We start from the raw sequence: 25,737 nt of genomic DNA, 5'->3' as shown, positions 1-25,737 counted from the left end.
TGATAGTTTCTGTACTTATATGATTCTATTACATACCATTTTGCCCCACAGCATTTGTTTGGACTAAATTCATTTGAAAGATTCTCAGAGTACCATACTGTATAGTCTATACACCCCCTACCATTGCACTTCAGCAAACACCTTGTCACGCCTATTCCTGCTCCGTCCCTCAGGCGCTCGACATCACCAGTCTACTAACCACCGGTCCTAGCAATCCACATTGCGCAAACCTGCTCCCCATCGTTAAGCACACCTGGACTTCATCACTGCCCTGATTACTTTCCCTTCATATAGCCGTCAGTAAGCCTCAGTCATCAGACAGTATTGGTTTTGGTCACGTTCAGTACGCGTATCCTGTTTTGTATTTTCTTCATGTTTAATAATAATAAACTCACCTTCTGCACCTGCTTCCTGACTCCCTGCGTATACGTTACTCACCTCTTACCCAGAGTCCAACCCCTAACTTCTCATCCCCTTTGTAGGTCTCCAGGCAAGCTGAGCTCCAGCCAGGCAGGTAGTCTGGAAAGCAGCTCCCTGACTGGCTCACTCTCCCTGGGGCCAGACCTGCCTCACTGCCAGTGCTGCATCTCCTACGAAGCCCGCCTGAAACGCCTGTCCTGCGGCCATCTCTACTGTGACCCCTGCACAGACCAGATCGTCAACCTGGCCTTCGAGGACATCGAGGGCCTCTCTGATTACCCCTGCCCCATGTGCAAGTCCCTCCGCCAGCTAGGGGACCTGGGCCCCCCCTCTTATGGGTACCTGGGGACCCCCTCCTTTGGGCCATGTGGGACCCTGAAGCAACAGGTGGCTAAAGAGCATGAATGCGCTGCCATACACTGAGATTGTGATCTGGTAACGTGATGGAAAGTGGCTGTGTCTTTCTTCTTTGTGTAATATGGTAGTCGAAGTGAAACTAATGGAAGTGCATAACATTACAGATAATGTCCATTGGTGTGCCATAACATGAGTGGATATTGCAGGGTGATTAAGCCAGAGCTAAGATAAATATTAGATGTTTGTCAGACAGTTCTTTATATTTATGTGTACTGATTATTATTATTAGACATTTGCACCTTATTTTATATTTTGAGTGTACTTACAGCTTATGCATTTTAATTTAACTTAATTGTACAGTGCCATGCTACTTTTAAAGTGTTCAATATCATATTGTAAATATTTATTTTGCTAAAAAATAAAGTTTGAATTGTATTACTCTGTTTGAAGACTTGAATGATTGCAGCACATCATCTGGTTGTCTGGGGTCCACGGCATGAAAAATGTGTCTTCCAGAGCTTCCTGTCCTCTATTGTGATCTCTGGCCTGACTATTCTGCAGAACGGAATATGTTCCGTGATTCATCCGATGGCATTGAGGAGTATACTACCACATCCGTCATCGGCCTTCATTAATAAGTGCATCAATGACATTGTTCACCACAGTGACTGTAAGCACATATCCCAACCAGAAGCCATGGATTACAGGCAACATCCGCACTGAGCTAAAAGGCTAGAGCTGTCGCTTTCAAGGAGCGGGAGACTAATCTGGGCGCTTATAAGAAATCCTGCTACACCCTCCAATGAACCATCAAACAGGGAAAGCTTTAATACAGGACTAAGATTGAATCCTACTACACCGGCTTTGACACTCATTGGATGTGGCAGGGCTTGCAAACTATTACGGATTACGAAGGGAACCCCAGCTGCAACCTGACGTGAGCATACTAGTTGAGCTAAATGCCTTCTATACTCGCTTCGAGGCAAACACTGAACCATGCATGAGGGCACCAGCTGTTCTGGACCACTGTGATCCATAGGTGATGTAAGATCTTTTTTAAACAGGTTATCATTCAGACAGATTAACAGGACACATACTCAGAGCATGTGCTGACCTGCTGGCAAGTGTCTTCACTGACATTTTCAATCTCTCCCTGACTCAGTCTGTAATACATGTTTCAAGCAGACCACCATAGTCCCTGTGCCCAAGAACGCAAAGGTAACCTGCCTAAATGACTACCGCCCTGTAGCACTCACATCTGTAGCCATGAAATGTTTTGAAAGGCTGGTCATGGCTCACATCAACATGATCATCCCGGAAACCCTGGACCGACTCCAATTCGCATACTGCCCCAACAGATCCACAGATGATGCAATCTCTATTGCACTCCACACTGCCCTTGACAAAAGGATCACCTACATGAGAATGCTGTTCATTGACTACAGCTCAGCGTTCAACACCTGCGCTGCAGGCATCTTATGTGACCCAGGATTCACAGCTGTAAAGAAGTGTGGTGATACAGACTGCGTGATAGACGGCAACTTTGGTGTGGAGGTGGAGATCCCTGTTTTGAAAGACTGAGTTTCCTGAAGGCAGTTGATGCTTTATCCTATTTTGAATTTCGAAGTCGATGCTGCAGTCCTCCGAGAGGATGCTGCCCAGGTATTTGAAGGATGGGACTATTGCCAGTGATTTGTGTTCAATGGTGAAGACAGGCATGGTGGGAGGAGGGCTAGATCTCCATTGGTAGGCCACCTCTGTCTTGGTGGTGTTGATAGACGGTCTCATCCTGCTATAGACCCTCACAGCCGCTACAAGGACAGACTGAAGGTCTTCCAGAGTGTGGCCACGAGCACAGCCATCAGCATACTGCAGCTCAAGAACCCACGCCGTCAAAACCTTGGCGGTTGCTTGGAGCTTCCTGATGTTGAATAGGTTTCCATCCAGCCTGAAGTCCACTGCAAACCCGCTGCTGTCCTCAAGCTCCTTATGGAGAAGCTGGGTGACACATAGGAGGAAGATGTTAAAAAGTACATGTGCCAGCACACACCCTTGCTTCCCACCGATGCTTACTCCAAAGGGCACTGACTCCTGCCCTCCTATGGCCACCCGAGCCCTCATCCCATCATGGAACTGGCAAAGGATGTTGACAAATTTATCTGGACAGCCAAATTTGAGTAGAATGCCCCATAGTAGTTCAGTGTCGAAGGCCTTAGAGAGGTTGACAAAGGCAATGAAAAGGTCATGATGTTGTTCACAGCATTTCTCCTGGAGATCCCGTGTGGTGAATATCATGCTGACAATACTCCTGTTCTTTCTGAAGCTGCATTGTGACTCTGTTGTTTACCAGCCTGTGTAACATCACCTTGGCCAGGACCTTGCCGGCAACAGCCAGAAGGGATATTCCCCAGCTGTTGCCACAGATGGATTTGTCACCCTTGTTCTTATAGATGGTGCAATGTTGGCATTCCGCCACTGTTGGGGGACGATCTCCCGGTCCCAAACCTCAGTGATGTACGGGTGGAGCTCTCTGGTGCAGAAGTAACCTCCCTTCTTAAGTAGCTCTGCCGGGATGCTGTCAGCACCAGGAGCCGTGTTGCCCTTGAGGGAACGGATAGCTGATAACACCTCTTGGAAGGTTGGCGAATGGTTGAGGTCTTGACTGGGTGGATGGACAGGCAGTTCTTCCAGGATGGAGTGGTCAGTAGGAGAGCGTTGATTGAGTAGTGTTAAAAAGTGGTCAGCCCACCATCAGGATATGGTTTTGGTCCTTCAAGAGATTCAGACCATCAGCTGTTTTCAGGGGGGTGATGGAGCGACTTCTAGGGCCAAAGATAGAAATTGTGCATGTTGTTTTTGTTGGCATACATTTGGATTTCCTGTGCCTCATTCATCCACCCTTCGTTCTGCAGAGCACACAAGGTTGTTTGCATTTCCTTGCATGACGCATTTTAACCTTTATTTAACTAGGCAAGTCAGTTAAGAACAAATTCTTATTTACAATGATGGCCTACCCCAGCCGAACCCTCCCCTAACCCGGGCCACGCTGGGCCAATTATGCTCCGCCCTATGGGACTCCCGATCACGGCCGGTTGTGATACAGCCCGGGATCGAACCAGGGTCTGTAGTGACGCCTCTAGCATGCCATTGATGGTGGAGGGTAGCAGATGTGTGGCTGTTGAGAGTAGCCCTGTGCACTTTGTGCATATTGTCCAGTGGGTTTGTGATGGTGTCAGTTCTCATTGAACCAGTCCGGATGTTTCATACCTCTGTAGCCAATGGAGTGGGCCGCTGCCTGATAGAGCACTGAGCTAATAGATGCCCACTTCTGGTCCATGGGGTCCTCTGCGCTCAGAAGAGGCTAAGTCTCCCTCAGCCTTTTAGCGAGAGGGAGAAGGAACTCGTCCCTTACTGCAGCTTTCTCAAGCCGAGTACAGTGCAGAGGCCTCTTACTGGACTTCTGCAGGCGTTGGGGTTACGTATTCTCACCTGGAGTTTAGCCAGTATCATACAGTGATCTGTTCAGCATTCAGCACCTGTAACAGTTTTGCTTCCGTCCCTCTTCTCGCCCCTACTTGGGCTCGAACCAGGGACTCTCTGCACACATCAACAACTGCCTCCCACGAAGCATCGTTACCCATCGCTCCACAAAAGCCGCGGCCCTTGCAGAGCAAGGGGAACAACTACTTCATCTCAGAGCGAGGGATGTCACCGATTGAAACGCTATTAGCGCACCCTGCTAACTAGCTAGCCATTTCACATCGGTTACACACCCCTCATAGTATGTGTCAGCAGGACATCATTCGTGTCAGAATGTCTCACTATGACGTAGTCGATCAGGTGCCAGTATTTGGAGCATGGGTGCATCCATTATGTTTTATTTGTTCTCCTGCTGGAACAAGGTGTTAGTGAAAATGAGATTGTGCTCTGGACATAGTTAGCAGTCTCATGCCGTTCTCATTGAGCTGGCCAACACCATGCCTACCCAGTACTCCACACCATATCCTGTTGTTCTGTCCCACCCTAGCGTTGAAGTCACCCAGCAGAAAGATTTTGTCATTCCTGGGGATGTGGTGAATGGCCTCATGTAGTGACTGGTAGAAGCAGTCCTTTGACTCATTTTCAGATGGTAACGTTGTTGCTTATGCACTGAGAGGAGTAGCAAAACACATCTTGGCTAGGGGGATATGGGGAGACATGACTCTTTCACTTATGCCGACAGGTGTTTCGGTGAGGCTGGGTAAAAGGCTGTTCTTAATTGCCAGTTCCACACCGTGCTGATGTTGTCCACCCAGAGGGTAACCTTTCCAAAAGAAGGTCTAGCCTTTTCCCTCCTCTTTCAGGGAACCTTCATCCAGGAACCTGGTCTCGAGGTGTCAATGATGTCAAATCAAATCAATTTTATTTGTCACATACACATGGTTAGCAGATGTTAATACGAGTGTAGCAAAATGCTAGTGCCTTAGTTCTGCACCAATCAAAGCTGTTCTCCGATAGGGTCTATCGTTTATTATCATCAGTGTCCAAAAGAGTTTTGATGTTTCATGTCGCCAGTTTCAGGGGAATTATTTTGTTTTCATTTTTAGACTGCTGAGTGGAACTCCCGATAGGTGCGGTAGCCTATCCAGGATGGAGCGAGTGGGCAATTTTTAGACCAGCTTTTCTAGGCCTCTCCCCAGCTGGGGTGAGGAGTGTGGCTCCTAAATAGGTCTGCTCAGTCACACAGGGGTCTGCCAAGAGCAGCTGCCACTCAAGTCCTAACTGTTGGCGACCATAATAGTCCTGTGCCGCTGGCGTGCAGTGGTCTGATTAAGGGATCCCGGTGCATTCACTCCTGCCCCCGTCACCAGACATCCCAACGCCACCAGACTTTAGTCCAGTTTCCGGTTGATGGCTTCACCGAGGTCAGAAGTGGATACCTGCGCAAAGGAAGTTATTTAAAGTGCTACTGAGGGTGCGCAATCCCCAACAGCACTACTTCACTGTAGGTAGGTGAATTCCAGTGGCAAGGAGGAAAACCCAGTTTGACCGGTGTCTTCCACAGCTGCAGGAGGCTGCCGGATCCCCAGACTGTCGGCGTTCACCTACGGCTCGCCTCCAGCATGCTACTTTTCTCTCAGGGTGTGCTGCCCTAGCCTTTGTCGTACCAGACTAACCCCCAAGGCAGCGGGGCAGTGGTTGATGGCTGCCAGGACATGTCCACTCAGAGGTGGGCCTGTACAGATGCATCTCTGGGGCCCACTGCTGCTCTGAGATCCCCTGCCGGTTAGCCTGGAGTTTCAAAACAACCAGCTATCTGGGAGGAGGTCAGAGACCTGGCAGTGTGGTACCAGGACAACAGCCTCTCCCTCAATGTCAGCAAGACAAAGGAGCTGATCATAGACTACAGGAAAAGGAGGGCAGAGCACGCCCCCATTCACATCGACTGGGCTGTAGTGGAGCGGGTTGATGGCTTCACGTTCCTTGGTGTCTACATCACTAAGAACCTATCATGGTCCAAACACACCAACACTTATTCCCCCGCAGGACACTGAAAATATTTGGCATGGGACCTCAGATCCTCAAAATGTTCTACAGCTGCACCATCAAGAGCATCCTGACTGGTTGCATCACCACTTGGTATGGCAACTGCTTGGCATCCGACCGCAAGGCACTACAGAGGGTAGTGCGAACGGCCCAGTACATCACTGGGGCCGAGCTTCCTGCCATCCAGGACCTCTATACCAGGCGGTGTCAGAGGAAGGCCCTAAAAATGGTTAAAGACTCCAGCCACCCAAGTCATGGACTGTTCTCTCTACTACCGCACGGCAACCGGTACCGGAGCGCCAAGTCTGGGACCAAAAAGCTTGTTAACAGATTCTATCCCCAAGCCATATGACTGCTGAACAGTTAATCAAAAGGCTACGCAGATTATTTGCATTGACCCCCTTGTTTTATTCTTATTTATTATATTTTCTATGCACTCACTCTTGCACAGGCTCGTTGTACACTCACTGGACTCTAACTACACACTACACTGACACTCCAACACATACATGCATATTGACACCACACACACACACATACATACATTCACACTCTTCACATACGCTGCTGTTACTCTGTTTATTATTCTACCTGTATGTACATATTACCTCAATTACCTTGACTGACCCGTACCTCTGCACATTGACTTGGTACTGGTACACCTTGTATATATCCTAGTTATTGTTATTTTGTGTTACTATTTTTCCTTTAGTTTATTTAGCGCAAATCTGCATTGTTGGTTAAGGGTTCGTAAGTAATCATTTCACGGTACTGTCTACACCTGTAGTATTCAGCGCATGTGACAAATATTAGATTTTATGATTTGGTTGCCAGAGGATCAGTTCACTAGCAGGGGTGTCCTTCTGCCTGTAGACATGGCCGACACAAACGCACACAGACACAGCAAAAGCAAGACTGCTTCCCCAATCAAAAGCCCTGGATTAACACAGAGGTATGCGCTAAAATAAAGGACAGAGCTACCGCACACAGGGCTATCGCAGCCAACCCAGAGGCTACGACTAAGGACACAAATGTGTACATGAAGTCCCACTACGACCTCTGCAGAGTCATCAAACAGGCAAAAGGACAATATAGGAACAAGGTGGTATCCTATAACATCGGCTCCGACGCATGTGGCAGGGGCTACAGACTACAAAGTTAGACTTAGCCGTGATCTATCCAATGGTGCCTCTCTACCAGATGTTAGTGCTAGAGGGCAGTAGTCATTGTGGAAGTTAACCTCAGAGTTCTTGGGAACAGGAATGTTGGTGGTCACCTTGAGACATGTAGGGATTACAGACTGGAGAGGTTGAACATGACCATGAAGATGCTTGTCTGCGCATGCTCTGAGAACGTGCCCTGGAATACTGCCTGGTCCTGTGGCCTTGCGAGTGTTGACCAGATTAAAAACCTTACGTCAGCCCCGGAGAGCATGAGACCCCTGTGTTCTTTTTGTCAAAGCGTGCATAAAATGCATTGAGTTCATCTGTAATCATGAAGTGTTTTGAAAGGCTGGTCATGGCACATCTCATCTCCATCATCCCAGACACCCTAGACCCACTCCAATTTGCATACCGCCCAAACAGATCTACAGACAAGGGCAATCTCAATTGCACTCCACACAGCCCTCCCACCTGGACAAGAGGAATACTTGTGAGAATGCTGTTCATCGACAACAGCTCAGCGTTCACACCATAGTGCCCTCCAAGCTTGTTATCAAGCTCTGGACCCTGGGAATGAACACCTCCCTCTTCAACTGGATCCTGGACTTCCTGACGGGCTGACCCCAGGTTGTGCGAGTAGGCAAAAATACCTCTGCCACGCTGACCCTCAACACATGGGACCCCAAGTGTGTGCTTAGCCCCCTTCCTGTACTGCCTGTTTACCCACGACTGTGGCCGCACACAACCAACTCTATCATCAAGTTTGCTGATGACACGAAGATGGTAGACCTGATCACCAACAGCTATGAGACAGCCTACAGGGAGGTCGTCAGAGAACTGGCAGGGTGGTGCGAGGACAACAACCTCTCCCTCAACATCAGCAAGACCAAGGAGCTGATCGTGCACACCCCCATCCACATCGACATGGCCGCAGTGGAGGGTCAAGAGCTTCAATTTCCTCTGTGTCCACATCACTAAGGACTTTACATGGTCAGCAACGCCTCTTCTCCCTCAGAAGGCTAAAACGATTTGACATGGCCGCTCAAACTTTTACAGCTGCACCCATTGAGAGCATTCTGACTGTATCGCCGTCTGGTATGGCAATTGCACTGCCTGCGACCGGAAGGCCCTACAGAGGGTGGTGCGGCCGGCCCAGCGCATCACTGGCGGCGAGCTCCCATCCATCCAAGACGCACATGCCAGGCGGTATCTGAAAACGGCCCGAATAATTGCCAAAGACTACAGCCACCCGAGACATGGACTGTTTTCCATGCTCCATCTGGCATGTGGTGCAGGTGCTTCAAGGCTCAGACTCCTTAATAGCATCCATCCCCTGGCCATAAGGCTTAATGGCTAACTGGTCATCCCCAAAGCCAACACCTCCTTTGGCCACCTTTCCTTTCAGTTCTCTGCTGCCAATGACTGAAACGAATTGCAAAAATCACTGAAGTTGGAGACCTATATCTCCCTCACTAACTTTAAGCTTCAGCTGTCAGAGCAGCTTACTGATAGCTGCAACTGTACACAGCCCATCTGTAAATAGCCCATCCAACCAACTACCTACCTCATCCCCATATTTGTTTTTCTGCACTTTTGCACACCAGTGTTTCTACTTGCACATCCTCATCTGCACATATCACTCCAGTGGAAATTGCTAAATTGTAATTACTTTGCCACTATTGACCTATTTATTGCCTTACCTCCTTACTTCATTTGCACACACTATACAGATTTTTCTATTGTGTTATTGACTGTTCGTTTCTTTATCCCATGTGTAACTCTGTGTTGTTGTTTTTGTCGCACTGCTTTGCTTTATCTTGGCCAGGTCGCAGTTGTAAATGAGAACTTGTTCTCAACTGGCCTACCTGGTTAAATTAAGGTGAAATAAATAAAATTAAAAAATAACTGCTCTCCCACAGACTATCCACACTGACTATGCCCATTCACAGGTCTCTACCCACTCAGACACAAGCTACGCTGCTAAAATGATGATTGATTTGATTTATTACTCCATTACGCCACTGTACATTGACTATTGATTTCCAGTACCATTAGTATTTATCCTGCTACTGGTCACTATTACTCCTGTTAACATGTCTGTATTACCATTAGTATCTATTTATCCTGCTACTGGTCACTATTACTCCTGTTTACATGTCTGTATTACCATTAGTATCTATTTATCCTGCTACTGGTCACTATTACTCCTGTTTACATGTCTGTATTACCATTAGTATCTATTTATCCTTCTACTGGTCACTATTACTCCTGTTAACATGTCTGTATTACCATTAGTATCTATTTATCCTTCTACTGGTCACTATTACTCCTGTTTACATGTCTGTATTACCATTAGTATCTATTTATCCTGCTACTGGTCACTATTACTCCTGTTAACATGTCTGTATTACCATTAGTATCTATTTATCCTGCTACTGGTCACTATTACTCCTGTTTACATGTCTGTATTACCATTAGTATCTATTTATCCTGCTACTGGTCACTATTACTCCTGTTTACATGTCTGTATTACCATTAGTATCTATTTATCCTGCTACTGGTCACTATTACTCCTGTTAACATGTCTGTATTACCATTAGTATCTATTTATCCTGCTACTGGTCACTATTACTCCTGTTTACATGTCTGTATTACCATTAGTATCTATTTATCCTGCTACTGGTCACTATTACTCCTGTTAACATGTCTGTATTACCATTAGTATCTATTTATCCTGCTACTGGTCACTATTACTCCTGTTTACATGTCTGTATTACCATTAGTATCTATTTATCCTGCTACTGGTCACTATTACTCCTGTTTACATGTCTGTATTACCATTAGTATCTATTTATCCTGCTACTGGTCACTATTACTCCTGTTTACATGTCTGTATTACCATTAGTATCTATTTATCCTTCTACTGGTCACTATTACTCCTGTTTACATGTCTGTATTACCATTAGTATCTATTTATCCTGCTACTGGTCACTATTACTCCTGTTTACATGTCTGTATTACCATTAGTATCTATTTATCCTGCTACTGGTCACTATTACTCCTGTTTACATGTCTGTATTACCATTAGTATCTATTTATCCTTCTACTGGTCACTATTACTCCTGTTTACATGTCTGTATTACCATTAGTATCTATTTATCCTGCTACTGGTCACTATTACTCCTGTTTACATGTCTGTATTACCATTAGTATTTATCCTGCTACTGGTCACTATTACTCCTGTTTACATGTCTGTATTACCATTAGTATTTATCCTGCTACTGGTCACTATTACTCCTGTTTACATGTCTGTATTACCATTAGTATTTATCCTGCTACTGGTCACTATTACTCCTGTTTACATGTCTGTATTACCATTAGTATCTATTTATCCTGCTACTGGTCACTATTACTCCTGTTTACATGTCTGTATTACCATTAGTATCTATTTATCCTGCTACTGGTCACTATTACTCCTGTTAACATGTCTGTATTACCATTAGTATCTATTTATCCTGCTACTGGTCACTATTACTCCTGTTTACATGTCTGTATTACCATTAGTATCTATTTATCCTGCTACTGGTCACTATTACTCCTGTTAACATGTCTGTATTACCATTAGTATTTATCCTGCTACTGGTCACTATTACTCCTGTTTACATGTCTGTATTACCATTAGTATCTATTTATCCTGCTACTGGTCACTATTACTCCTGTTTACATGTCTGTATTACCATTAGTATCTATTTATCCTGCTACTGGTCACTATTACTCCTGTTTACATGTCTGTATTACCATTAGTATCTATTTATCCTGCTACTGGTCACTATTACTCCTGTTTACATGTCTGTATTACCATTAGTATCTATTTATCCTGCTACTGGTCACTATTACTCCTGTTTACATGTCTGTATTACCATTAGTATCTATTTATCCTGCTACTGGTCACTATTACTCCTGTTTACATGTATATCCTACCAGTCACTTTTCATGTAAACACACCTCAACCACTCCAGTACCCCTACACACTGAATAAGGTACTGGGACTGACCTGTATATACAACCACTCCAGTACCCCTGCACATTGAATAAGGTACTGGGACTGACCTGTATATACAACCACTCCAGTACCCCTACACACTGAATAAGGTACTGGGACTGACCTGTATATACAACCACTCCAGTACCCCTACACACTGAATAAGGTACTGGGACTGACCTGTATATACAACCACTCCAGTACCCCTACACATTGAATAAGGTAATGGGACTGACCTGTATATACAACCACTCCAGTACCCCTACACACTGAATAAGGTACTGGTACTGACCTGTATATACAACCACTCCAGTACCCCTACACACTGAATAAGGTACTGGGACTGACCTGTATATACAACCACTCCAGTACCCCTACACACTGAATAAGGTACTGGGACTGACCTGTATATACAACCACTCCAGTACCCCTACACACTGAATAAGGTACTGGTACTGACCTGTATATACAACCACTCCAGTACCCCTACACATTGAATAAGGTAATGGGACTGACCTGTATATACAACCACTCCAGTACCCCTACACACTGAATAAGGTACTGGTACTGACCTGTATATACAACCACTCCAGTACCCCTACACACTGAATAAGGTACTGGGACTGACCTGTATATACAACCACTCCAGTACCCCTACACACTGAATAAGGTACTGGGACTGACCTGTATATACAACCACTCCAGTACCCCTACACACTGAATAAGGTACTGGTACTGACCTGTATATACAACCACTCCAGTACCCCTACACATTGAATAAGGTAATGGGACTGACCTGTATATACAACCACTCCAGTACCCCTACACACTGAATAAGGTACTGGTACTGACCTGTATATACAACCACTCCAGTACCCCTACACACTGAATAAGGTAAATACTTGCATTCTCGTGTTCTTTAGCTCTCATCACAGTTCGAGGTTTTTATTCTTACTTGTATTTTTTTATTCTATCATCTACTGTATATTACTTTCATTGCATTTTTGGAAGGAGCTCTCAAGGTAAGAATTTAACTGTAGTGTTTTACACCTGTTGTATCATGTGCACGTCACTTTGAAACTTGAAAGCAAAGATTTTATGACCTTATAATACAGTTTATTAATCAGGATCCTAACATGCTGATACAAAAAATATGTACATCTGGCAAATCATTTTGTCATTCGTACCAAAACATTTAAATATATAATAGTGTATAGATACAGGAAGTAGGGTTGCATGCAGAAAGGGACTTTCATTTTCTCTTTGTATAGCCAATGCCATTAGGGAATGTGATGACTGTGTTTTTTCCATGGAAGACAAGAGCAAAAGTACTGGCATCAAATCCAAAAACTCAAACAACCTGATATTTAGTAACTGATATCAAACAGTGCTGTGATATTCAACAATGAATATTTGCAGCCATTGAATAATTCTAAATGCTCTCGTACTGAGGCATAGGAATGACTGTAGGTAATACAAGAGTGATGTACGCCAATGTAAGTCATATACATTACCACCTTCAGCCTTTATATTTCATAATAAACATAATGAGACATTTCAGTGAGAAATACATTGTATGCCAGCCAGAAACCCTTTCATCCTATGTCACACATTACAAGTACTTCTCAGCATGGAAATGCTTGTTTTGTATAAACATACAGTACATCCTTGTAGTCTGAAGAGTGTTACAGTATATGGAAATCATGCCAGTGTATTTGCTGCTTAATATCCACATCATGCAAACAAAAATCTGGCTGGACTGAGTAGCTCAGTCCCAATAGCTCACTGGGCTTTGAATGAAATGACGCATTTAGAAGTCCTTGACCTGAATGCTAGCTGCATACGAAACTAGCAGTCAGGACAAGTAATGAAAAAAGACACTATTGAAAAAAAAAAAAAAAGTAGCTTACCTTAAAAAAACTACATCTAGAAGAACCGAATAAAAGTAAATTATAAATATGAACAATCAGAACAATGACACCATAAGGGGGGGGGGGGGGGGGGGAAGAGTAATACTCATCTTGGTCCCGACCACTTAAAAATGTATCGTTAAATATTCTGAAATTCATACGCAACCAAAGTTGGTCAATAATACTTAGAACTCTCAATAGAGATGCACAGACCATAAAAATAACAGCACTTTTACCTCAATCATGCACACTTACAGCAATATTAACTGACCATGGCCATATTCTGAAAAACAGGGTTATGATACAGAGTTCACTACTAGCATGCATGCGAGTATAAAGATATGGGAACAGTATCAAAATAGCTCCAGTGCCCTAAATTCCAGATCAAATTTACTGCATGTTTTTTGTGACGCCAATGTCTGTCTCTAGTGTTTACTTGGTGAACAGCTCTCTGTATTTTTCCTCTCAAGGCTGAGTTGGTTTTGGAATTGTGGGTTATTGTCACTCAAAAGGAGCGAAGAGTCAGGACAACAGTCCTATTATAGCTGTCTGGTCAAGAATGAAGGTTGTCACTCAGTTGAAATCATGATTCTAAAAACAGCTGAAGTCTGATCAATAGAAGTGTTTGATTCCATATTTCAGCCAACGACTCATTATTTGATCAATCATCATCAGCCCTTACTCTTTTTGGGTATTAGCTTGCTGCTTTTAGAAACACCAATACGTTCTTAGAGAATGCTGATCAGACCATCAGTTCAGGTGTCATATTCAGGAAAACAAGACAATTTGTTACAAGTTAAACAATCTTTCAGAAACATTCCAAATACTATTTGTGCTTTGCACTGCTCAATGCATTATTACTGCAGTTTAGTCTCTCCTCCCTGCTCAGTACATGACTCTCCTCGTCTTGTTATGGCCTCAAAGCCCCTCAAACAGGCCTTGACAGGAAAATCACATCTGGTTCCACCCAGAGATCAGGTGTCGGGGAAGGAAATAGAGTCTTGGAGGGTGTGTATAGGTTCTAGAGTTCTGAGCCAGGGGGAACAGTTTGTACCATTTGTGCTAACTGAGAGCGGTCACCCAGAGCTCAGGAACCCAGTGAAGGACCGTTGCTCTTGGGCAGCTTGGCATTATTATTGGGCGCGGGGAAGTAACGCTGGTCTGGACGGGCCTCTGAAGAGGATGGGTGGCCAAATAGGAATGTGTGCTTGCTGCTGTCTCTCTGGCCAGGTCTAGAAAGAGGGGAAGAGGAAGCTGGAGGAACCCTGGGTTGGAGGTTCAAGATAGGGGGCGTGGTTCTAGAGACAACCAGCCCAGGGGTTCTGCAGGCTGGGAAGAGGAAGGTACTATTGTTGGTGTTCTGGTTGAGGTTGGAGTCTGTCCGACGGGGCTCCTGTGTCTTGGATGGGACTGTGTTAGTGGTGCTGGAGGCCAACGCCAGCTTGTCTCTAAGCTGCTGGACCTCCCAGGCTAGCCGTTCCACTGGGTGCTGGGTGGATGAGGAGATGGGGTGGGAGAAAGCCTGAAGGCACATCATAGCCAGGGTTTCTGTTAGTTTATAACACCATCATGACTACAGCCATCCATGAGGAACTAATTGTAGTTTCTGATGTGACCAGCAAAAATTAGAAGCTTGTCCAGTACAACGTTGCATCAAATATTCAGTTGAATAAAAATATTAATTTCAATTTCTTACTACATTTTTTATGCAATACCTCTAGCTGAAATCCTTTTTCAGAATCCGAGTTCAAAGTTCATTTTGATCTCCCACCCACATACCAGTAGAGTAGGCTATTATAAACATCCCCATGGCAACAGTGTTTTAGGCTCTGTATAGTAGTGAGAATGATCCTCCTTCCTTATGTACCTGAGCATGAAGAGCCCCGCGGAGGTAGCAGTCCCTCCACACACCTAAGCAGGGCCCCAGGAGCAAGGGCAGCAGAGGCTCATAGGGGTCCAGGGGCCCCTGGAGACCGGCTATGGTGGTGTGGCCCTGGGGGAGTTCTGTGAGGGCCCAGGCCTTCAGAAGCCTCTCCAGGCCCGGCAGGTTCTCTGAGGAGGACCCCCCTCTCCGGTGGCTCTTCCGGTAGACGCCTGAGCCCCCTCCGCTGCGCCAGGGCAGGAGGTTAGCAGAGCAGGAGAAGGAGCCCCTGGAGAGCAGGAACACAGAGCCTGGTGCGCTGTCACTCAGCTGAGAGAGGGAGGGAGAGAAGAGAGAAATAGGGAGGAAGAGATAGATGGAGATTAATACGTTTAAATATCCCTTATGTACCTTAAGGGCGGCAGGTAGTCTAGTGGTTAGAGCGTTGGGCCAGTAACCGAAAGCTGGCTGGATCAAACCCCTAAGCTGACAAGGTAAAAATCTGTCGTACTGCCCCTGAACAAGGCCGTTAACCCACTGTTCTTAGGCCGTCACTGTAAATAACAATTTGTTCTTAACTGACTTGCCTAGTTAAATAAAGGTTCAATTAAAATAAAATATATAATTAAGCCTGTTGCAATACTGAGACCTACCACACGGAGGTGCAGTGGGCCTGTGCTCTTTCCTCATCATGGCTGTTAATATTTGTGTGTGTGTGAGCGGGGTGGCTTTTGTAAGACAAGAGCTCATTAAAATAGCAATTGAGTTACTAAGCACTCTAACATGAATGATCAAATGCATGATTTGCATTTATATTGTGCTTTTCACACTCCTAGCGCCTGGCTGTATACCCCATAACAACATCCTCTCTCCCCTACCCTGTGTGCCTCAGGGTTGGTGTTGAGGTTGCCGTTGAATAGGGGCTGTGGCAGGGCGGGCAGAGACACTGGCTGGGTGAAACGTTCCCGTCTCTGGCTGCTGTACTGCAGAGCCCAGTCCCACACAGGGGGCAGAGGGGGGTCTGAGGAGTCTGGGAAGGAGCCCCTGGGTACCACGTCTCTCCAGCCGTTCACTGGAGTGTAACTCTGGGATAGGTTCTGGGAGAGACAGGAAGGGATGGAGGAAGAAAAGGTGAGAGAACAGTGTCTGATTCAATCTGAGCTCATTCAAGAGTTATCGTTGAAGACGATCTGACCTGATGCATGTGTGGGATTGAAAATGACGTGGACTCGCCTCGCAAATCAACCGCTTTAATCTAAGATGGTTTACAGAATTTACGACTTTCAAACCTTGATACAGGTATTTCCAACTTTTTCCATGTTAGCCTACAGTAGCATACCTACAGTGTATCTTATCTAGTACTACAGCTTCAGCATTAGCGGGGGTGTTGCTGAACAGTGGCCTACCTGTGAACGTTTGCACCTCTCCCTGTGGCAGTTGGCCAGAAAACTGCTGAAGAGGGGCAGGTGGAAGCTGTCATGGAGGGCCAGCAGGAAGTCCCCTGTCAGCTGGAAGCGGGACGGGTACTGGACCCACAACTGCCACACACAGTCCAGAAAGAGCAGGAACACTGGTGCCTAGTGGGGACAAAACACAGGGTTAAAGAAAGGGAAGAAAGATCACCACAGACAAATGACTGGCATTAAACGCTGTGTCCTAATGCAAATAGTTTCCTCTCCTTGCCTTTTTTCCTCTATGACCACTGATAGGTGACAGCTTATCCTCTCACCTCTTCCTTGTCGCTGTCCCTGTGGTAGTTGATGCGGCTGAGGAAGCGGTGTCCGGCCATCACCCACTCCTTCTGCACCAGACCCTGGAAGCCCGCTCTGGTCCTGCAGTGGGGGTCACACATGACCTGGACCAGACTGGACACCACACAGGTCATGTCCCGGTCTTCCGCCTCTGCACACAACAGGAGGAAATACATTTGACATTTTAGTCATTTTAGCAGACGCTCTTATCCAGAGCGACTTACAGTAGTGAATGCATACATTTCATTTCATACATTTTTTTTTCTCCGTACTGGAGAAAAAGACCATCAATAATCATTTGTAACTGAATACAGTAACAGAACACATTTTCAGGGCTCAGATATCAGAGGATAAGATAAGTGTATAAAAAAACAACACAACATGACAATCCAAATGCCACAGTCTGACATCAGCCCTTTCATTTTCACAAAAAGTCCCCCCCCCCGGACTAGAATAGAACTTCTCCCAAATCTCCACATCTGGTTGCCAGGTTTTTTCTAACCACAGGCAAGGGGGATTGTTGGCTGGGCCTGTCTGAAAATGCCATTGGGTCATTTCTCCAGTCATTTACTTGTGTTCAGGACACTGTCAGCTCTGTGGTTTTAGGGGGGTGATATACAACCCTCTTCTCCAAAAAGCCCACTTGAGGCTGGCCAGACAACACAACTCATACGGGGGAAGGGAAAATCACAGCGCAGTAGCAGCCGTTGTTCATTTGACACAGAGTTCTGTTGACTTTTCAGTCTGTGGTAGCTGCCTTAGGTATCAACAGACTAGGACTGACTCTCACAGCCCAATTATATGTGTCAGTACATGAAGTCATGTAATAATAATGTATGAACATAGTTGTATTTAGTCAAGAACGTCTGTAGCTTGCCATAAGACTGTTCTCTCTCATAATAGACTGTAATATTACACTTATCTCTCCAAGGCTGTGGTCTCCAGCCTGGGTGCCAGACTATTTATATTCAACATCGCTAGTTCGCTACGTCCTTGCCTTATGTGGCAAGACAACCACAAGCTGGCTAAAACAGACAGACTGGCACCCACCTTGAACTTCCAACACACTACAGTAAACTTCCACAACTAAGTGAGCCAGTCAGCATGACAGTATGGTACACTACCATAACACAATCTCACCAGACACAATAGACTTACCACCTGCTGTATTAGTGTCCTGGTAGAGTAGTGCTTCTAAAGTACGAGTCTCCTTCAGGGTAAGCCCTAATGCCGCTTTAATGAGGGACGCAGCGTGAATAATAAATGAACGGATTGAATATTCGGTGCTGCTTGGCCCTCGTCACGTGACTCACCTTGAAGCACCACGGTCAGGTGACCTCCGCGGAGCAGGCAGGCCACCTCAGCAGCTTTCCTCAGACAACACCTGGGGTGGGAGCAGAGCAGCATGCTAATCAGGCTAATGCTATGCTACTTTCACAGTTATAGCTGGTTTTAGCACATAGACGCTTCAACATCCACGTGTGTAAGCCTGTAAAAAAGCTATGCACTAGGTCTTCGTCTACTGTGTAGATATAACAAGCTCCCACAGAGCTACATTCAACATCCATGTGTGTAGGCCTATTATAGCCTCATGCTAAAGGTATGTTCTGTAACAGTATGTTAGAGCATTCCAATTCTGCTTACAGCTAATGTAACACAATAAAGCCACATATTCAACCAGGGCTAGGCTAATGTGCTATAATGGTACATTCATACTACATCAACATTGCGTTACAGGCTATTCACTATCATTACTAGGTAGACATAAAAAAATCGACCACATCAATGTAGGCCCAGCACATTTATTACAGATGGTTTATTGCTTTGATGAGAAGCCAATCAGGACCTCTCACCTGGTGTAGTCCAGCCAATGGGTGCTCTCCAGCGTAGACAGCCATTTGTCATCTGGCACAGACACAGATGTGGAGATGTCTGTGGACCAACACAGAAGACAAAGAAACCTTGTTCGTGTTTTGTCGAAGGAGCCTTATTGTACATAAATTAGAGTGGGGATTTGAAGTTTTAAGATATACTATTGCACCTGAAATCTTTAAATAAGATCCATAGCTCTACATATCAAATTAGTTTGGTTGTAAATAAATATCTTCTGAAGACATATTGTTTAAGTTTTAAAGAAATATTTCACAATTGTTAAGGTAGCTCAAACATGACATGATGAGTGAGGCCCATAGATTTCTGTGGTTGTTGTCTATCCAAATCCCTCAGCCTTGTGTAAAGGTATCCCACAATAAACCAAACAATGTGAGCATTGTGCTGGCAATGTGTGAGCCATGGGAGTCAGTGACCTTTGGTGTGCCCTGCCTTGACAATGTGAACTCCACATCAGCACAACAGAGAGGGTGTTGTCTAGGAAACTAGTTGTCTCCTAGTCTAGATAAACAGTCTCTCATAGCTTTTTTGACTTCTCACAGCATTACAGGACGAAGCGTCAGGAAAAACATGCCACCATCACATGGTGCTCACATATCGTAAAATTTGCATATCGCTACATATTCGTCGCCAAACCCACTGGATCCAGGTCATCTATAAGTCTTTGCTAGGTAAAGCCCCGCCTTATCTCAGCTCACTGGTCACCATAGCAACACCCACCCGTAGCACGCACTCCAGCAGGTATATTTCACTGGTCATCCCCAAAGCCAACACCTCTTTTGGCCGCCTTTCCTGCCAGTTCTCTGCTGCCAATGACAGGAACGAATTGCAAAAAGCACTGAAGCTGGAGACTCTCTAACTTTAAGCATCAGCTGTCAGAGCAGCTTACCGATCACTGTACCTGTACACAGCCAATCTGTAAATAGCCCACCCAACTACCTCATCCCCATATTGTTATTTAACTTTTTGCTCTTTTGCACCCCAGTATCTCTACTTGCACATCATCATCTGCACATCTATCACTCCAGTGTTAATGCTAAATTCTAATTATTTCACCTCTATGGCCTATTTATTGCCTTACCTCCCTAATATTCTACATTTGCACACACTGTACATAGATTTTTCTATTGTGTTATTGACTGTACGTTTGTTTACGTGTAACTCTGTGTTGTTGTTTTTGTCGCACTGCTTTGCTTTATCTTGGCCAGGTCGCAGTTGTAAATGAGAACTTGTTCTCAACTGGCCTACCTGGTTAAATAAAGGTGAAATAAAAATACATTTTATTTTATTTTTTAAATGAGTAGTGTACGCCAGTGGTGGAAAAAGTACCCAATTTTCATACTTGCGTAAAAGTAAAGATACCTTAAAAGAAAATGACTCAAGTAAAAGTGAAAATCTCCCAGTAAAATACTACTTGAGTAAAAGTCTAAAAGTATTTGGTTTGAAATGTACTTAAGTATCAAAAGTAAAAGTATAAATCATTAAACATTTCTTATATTAAGCAAACCAGACAACACGATTTTCTTGTTTTTTTAATTTATGGATAGCCAGGGGCACAGTTCAACACTCAAACATAATTTACAAATTAAGCATTTGTGTTTAGTGAGACTGCCAGATAAGAGGCAGTAGGGATGACCAGGGATGTTCTCTTGATAAGTGTGTGAATTAGACAATTTTCCTGTCCTGCTAAGTGTTCAAAATGTAACGAGTACTTTTGGGTGTCAGGGACAATGTAAGAAGTAAAAAGTACATTATTTTCTTTAGGAATGTAGTGGAGTAAACGTAAAAGTTGACAAAAATATAAACAGTAAAGTAAAGTACAGATACCCCAAAAAACTACTTAAGTAGTACTTTAAAGTATTTTAACACCACTGGTGTACGCTTATATGAGGGGGTTTACATTGATTTATTGAGGATCCAATTGAATCCAAATCCGTAATTTCAGGAGGTAAATTGGTGTCTGGGGTCTTGTTATCTGGATGTGATCTCTACTAACCTACCATCTCTGTCTCAGTAGCATTGTAATGGGAAACACATGGAAATAGATTAACACCACTTTATGTCCTCTATAAAATCTGCATGCCCACTGTCCCTCAAGGCTAGAGTGCCCCTCCATAGATGCGGTGTAAAACCTGTGCTAAAGCGAATGAATTTGTCAACAAATAAAAAAGACGGCACGGGAGGGCTTGCCAATGAAACTGGCAACTCCAATCAAATGTCTATCAGGCCATCACGTGAAACAAAAACAGAATACACTCCTATGTTTAAATGCACTGTAGCAACATTTTGACCAACATTTTATCCAGTGTGGGTCTTTGTCAGATACATTAAAACACAGACTAATACACTTGTCTTTCCAAAAGGTGCAAAAGGTCTGTACCGACCTCCCAGACACAGAGCCCGTAGGCGGGTGTGTGCCAGCTGTATGTCTGTAGGTGAAGGCATCTCGTCTCCCAGCTCCACCACCACACATAGAGACTGGCCCCCAAACAGGATCAACTCCAGGTTCCTACAGTAACACCCCCACAGGACAGACAGACAGGAACCCCTTAGCATTATTCTCTGTGATTAGACATGTCACATTCCATCACTTTGTAACCATAGCCCTCAGACATCTCAGACATGCACAAGGAATAGCATTCAACGATAGCCTGCTAACCTGTCCCATCTCAGGAATGGCCGGGTAACATGTACACGATTACAGGTTAGTTTTGACTTAAAAAATTATTGTGTGAAGCAATAGCCTTTGGCATAAAAACAAACAACAACAGTATTACTATGTTAATCTCTCTCTATCTTCCTCCATCTCTCTCTCTCACACACACACACACACACACACACAAAAACACGTGCACACACCTGATGTCATCCTTCTCATGGTAGATGTTGTTCTGGAAGCTGGCCATCCGTAGCAGGTTACTGCCACGAGGATGTCGCCAACACCAGCGCTGGAGTATAACAGTCACACAGATTTAGACACAACGTGGTCTCAATAGTAATGGTTTTTGGATATGTTCTGAAATCCCTGTATGAGTTCTTAGTGACCAAGGGCATGAGATTTTAACTGAGTTTTCTGATATGACTGATATTGTGGGGTCATATGATGAGTGGTAAAGTTCTACTTACAGGAATGACTGATATTGATGAGTGGTAAAGTTCTACTTACAGGAATGACTGATATTGATGAGTGGTAGAGTTCTACTTACAGGAATGACTGATATTGATGAGTGGTAGAGTTCTACTTACAGGAAACTGATATTGATGAGTGGTAGAGTTCTACTTACAGGAATGACTGATATTGATGAGTGGTAGAGTTCTACTTACAGGAATGACTGATATTGATGAGTGGTAGAGTTCTACTTACAGGAATGACTGATATTGATGAGTGGTAAAGTTCTACTTACAGGAATGACTGATATTGATGAGTGGTAAAGTTCTACTTACAGGAATGACTGATATTGATGAGTGGTAGAGTTCTACTTACAGGAATGACTGATATTGATGAGTGGTAAAGTTCTACTTACAGGAATGACTGATATTGATGAGTGGTAGAGTTCTACTTACAGGAAACTGATATTGATGAGTGGTAGAGTTCTACTTACAGGAATGACTGATATTGATGAGTGGTAGAGTTCTACTTACAGGAATGACTGATATTGATGAGTGGTAGAGTTCTACTTACAGGAATGACTGATATTGATGAGTGGTAGAGTTCTACTTACAGGAAACTGATATTGATGAGTGGTAGAGTTCTACTTACAGGAATGACTGATATTGATGAGTGGTAGAGTTCTACTTACAGGAATGACTGATATTGATGAGTGGTAGAGTTCTACTTACAGGAATGACTGATATTGATGAGTGGTAGAGTTCTACTTACAGGAATGACTGATATTGATGAGTGGTAGAGTTCTACTTACAGGAATGACTGATATTGATGAGTGGTAGAGTTCTACTTACAGGAATGACTGATATTGATGAGTGGTAGAGTTCTACTTACAGGAATGACTGATATTGATGAGTGGTAGAGTTCTACTTACAGGAATGACTGATATTGATGAGTGGTAGAGTTCTACTTACAGGAATGACTGATATTGATGAGTGGTAGAGTTCTACTTACAGGAATGCGTCCCTCGTTGAAATGGGCAAAGGTCTTCTTCAGCTCAGTGTCTAGAACTTTCTGAGGGACCACGTTGAACTTGGGCAGACTGAAATGAAATAGGAGAAAATGACATTAACCATTGCAAGTTTAATGGGCATTTGGGCTAGGACACTGACTATACACCAGGAGCACAGTGTGCACAGGCTTCTGTTCCAGCCCAACACTAACAGGACCAGAGTGGGCAACTATATCATGTATTTTATATTTTCCACTAATAAAGTTCCAAACAGGTTAACCACCAGGAAGCGTCAGATGGTGGGTGTATAGGCTACCTGGTGGACATCTCAAAGCGGTCATTGACAGAGCTGACCCTCCAGCCGCAAGTCCCGGTCCTCTCTAGCTCCTGCTCCCAGTCCGACAAACTATCAAACCAGTTCATCTGGGCGTCACGCCTACGGTTACTTAGAAACTGCTTCATCTCTGGGGGGAAGAGAGAGGGGGTGGTGGAGAGATGTAGCTTCCTTGAGAAAAGCCACACTGAAACATTGGTTATGCTGATTTGATGTGTATCACTATTAATACATTTTTATATCACGTTTAAAGCTGCATTATGTAACTTTTTGGGCAACATGACCAAATTCACATAGAAATGTGTGTTATAGATATGCCATTCTCATTAAAAGCAAGTGTAAGAAACGTTACATCTGTTCTATTTCTATGGTTCCCGTTCTTAAGTTTAGTTTTTGCGTCTTTTACTTTCGGTTTTGTACACCAGCTTCAAACAGCTGAAAATACTATATTTTTGGTTATGGAAAATATATTTCACAGCGGTTTACATGGTACAATGATTCTCTACACTATACTTGCGATTTCTGCATAGTGTATCTTTAATGCTACTCTATTCAGCTAGAGTGAAAGTTTGAAAACTCAAGACTAATTGTGGTTGTAGGTCAGGGTTTTGCAGTTGTTTGGTGTATAGACCTGAACTGAACACATCCTGACCACACTTGAACCTTTGACAGGGTTCAGCAGGGTGATGTTTCAGATAGCTTAACATTAGAGCTGCCTGAGAGCTAGCTGGATGTATCCTGGCCAGTGTAGCGTACCGTAGCATTGAATAGCATTACATATTAGCATGGTGTATAGTAGTGGCTCATGTTTCTGTATACAGTATGTTCTGTCCAGTCAGATATTCACTGTAATGGTGAAAACCAAGTGACTTCTTAGTTGACAGCTAGATGTTTTATATTTTGTGTCTGCACCTGTAACTTTCAGGTAAGATATATATTATATATATATATCATATATTTTTTGAAATATTTGATGACATAAAAGGTCCAACCTTTTTACCATGTAATACAAAAAAAATACAGTAATACAGTTTCTAACTTGTATGTCTGACAAACCCCTCTAATGCTTTCAATATGTGAAGAGCTTCAGTGCACTGTACTAAAAACAGTATGTTCTTTCTTTTTCTTTTGGGGGGGGGGGGGGGGGGGGGGTCTTTGAGAGCCAGAGAGAATACCTGTAAGCTTGAGATCTTATCAAGGGCCTGCCTGTAATAGCAATTATTTCCAACCCCATAACTCTTCGGACAAAAATAGATGTGTGTGTGTGTGTGTGTGTGTGTATTTGTATGTTTGCGGGTGTATGAATGACTCATGAAGAAATTATTCCAAGTATCTGTACGACTTCTAAAATACTTTAGTTATTTGTACTCAGAATGTACTCTCTTCAATGTGACTTTTTTAATAAAGTATTCCAGCATGTGTGTGACTCACCAACACTCCCCAGGGCTGCGTTCTGGAAGGAGAGGACAGTCCCTGGCTTCAGAGGCTGGTAGGTCTTGGCAATGGTGTACGTTATCTGAGGAAGAAACAACAAGACTCAGTCTGCTGATCAGCATGACAAAGTGCATCAGCTTTCAACATAGAGGGAGGCCCTGTATGCATGATCACAATGACCTAGCAGACACATCAGTTTCTCTAATCACAGGGTACATGCTGCATAATAGCCATTTGACTCAAATCACAACCCTCTGAAGTCAACCTTCAAATAAGGAGACGCCAAGCATGCTACATGGTAATTATTATATAGGTGCTAAATGTGCTTTAAAGGTCATTTTGTATTTAATCACAAGGACTCAGTATACTAAAATATACACACACATGCTGACATAGAGTACAGTGCATTTGGAAAGTATTCAGACCCCTCGACTTTTTCCACATTTTGTTACGTTACAGCCTTATTCTAAAATGGATTCAAATGTTTTTCCTCATCAATCTACAGTAAACACACTACTTCATAATGACAAAGGCAAATTTATATATATAAAAAATAATTAAATACTGTATTTACATAAGTATTCAGACCCTTTGCTATGAGACTCGAAATTGAGCTCAGGTGCATCCTGTTTCTATTGATCATTCTTGAGATGTTTCTACAACTTGATTGGAGTCCACCTGTGGTCAATTCTATTGACTGGACATGATTTGGAAAGGCACACACCTGTCTATATAAGGTCCCACAGTTTACAGTGCATGTCAGAGCAAAAACCAAGCCATGAGGTCGAAGGAATTGTCCGAAGAGCTCTGAGACAGGATTGTGTTGAGGCATAGATCTGGGGAAAAGTAACAAAACATTTTTGCAGCATTGAAGGGCCCCAAGAACACAGTGGCTTCCATCATTCTTAAATGGAAAAAGTTTGGAAGCACC

General features: G+C 44.0%; 1 protein-coding gene across 1 annotated transcript in view; it reads right to left on the bottom strand.

Moving 5' to 3' along the window:
- Positions 1 to 12,602: 12,602 nt before the first annotated feature.
- Positions 12,603 to 25,737, bottom strand: part of LOC115178471 (myotubularin-related protein 11) — a 36,461-nt gene continuing 23,326 nt past the window's right edge. Inside the window, exons 6-17 of the mRNA XM_029739671.1 lie at positions 24,804 to 24,888; positions 23,355 to 23,502; positions 23,041 to 23,128; positions 21,780 to 21,868; positions 21,305 to 21,429; positions 18,884 to 18,962; positions 18,344 to 18,414; positions 17,009 to 17,181; positions 16,686 to 16,856; positions 16,158 to 16,376; positions 15,286 to 15,609; positions 12,603 to 14,940 (exon numbers count right to left, since the gene is read on the bottom strand). Coding sequence (XP_029595531.1) covers positions 14,506 to 14,940; positions 15,286 to 15,609; positions 16,158 to 16,376; positions 16,686 to 16,856; positions 17,009 to 17,181; positions 18,344 to 18,414; positions 18,884 to 18,962; positions 21,305 to 21,429; positions 21,780 to 21,868; positions 23,041 to 23,128; positions 23,355 to 23,502; positions 24,804 to 24,888 — 2,007 coding nt within the window. The 3' untranslated portion in view covers positions 12,603 to 14,505. The remainder of the gene's footprint in view (positions 14,941 to 15,285; positions 15,610 to 16,157; positions 16,377 to 16,685; positions 16,857 to 17,008; positions 17,182 to 18,343; positions 18,415 to 18,883; positions 18,963 to 21,304; positions 21,430 to 21,779; positions 21,869 to 23,040; positions 23,129 to 23,354; positions 23,503 to 24,803; positions 24,889 to 25,737) is intronic.

This window comes from Salmo trutta, chromosome 3 (assembly GCF_901001165.1).
Source record: "Salmo trutta chromosome 3, fSalTru1.1, whole genome shotgun sequence".
NCBI classification, from domain to species: Eukaryota; Metazoa; Chordata; class Actinopteri; order Salmoniformes; family Salmonidae; genus Salmo; species Salmo trutta.
Note: the sequence above shows the minus strand (reverse complement) of the source record. Positions and strands in the feature narration are given on the sequence as shown.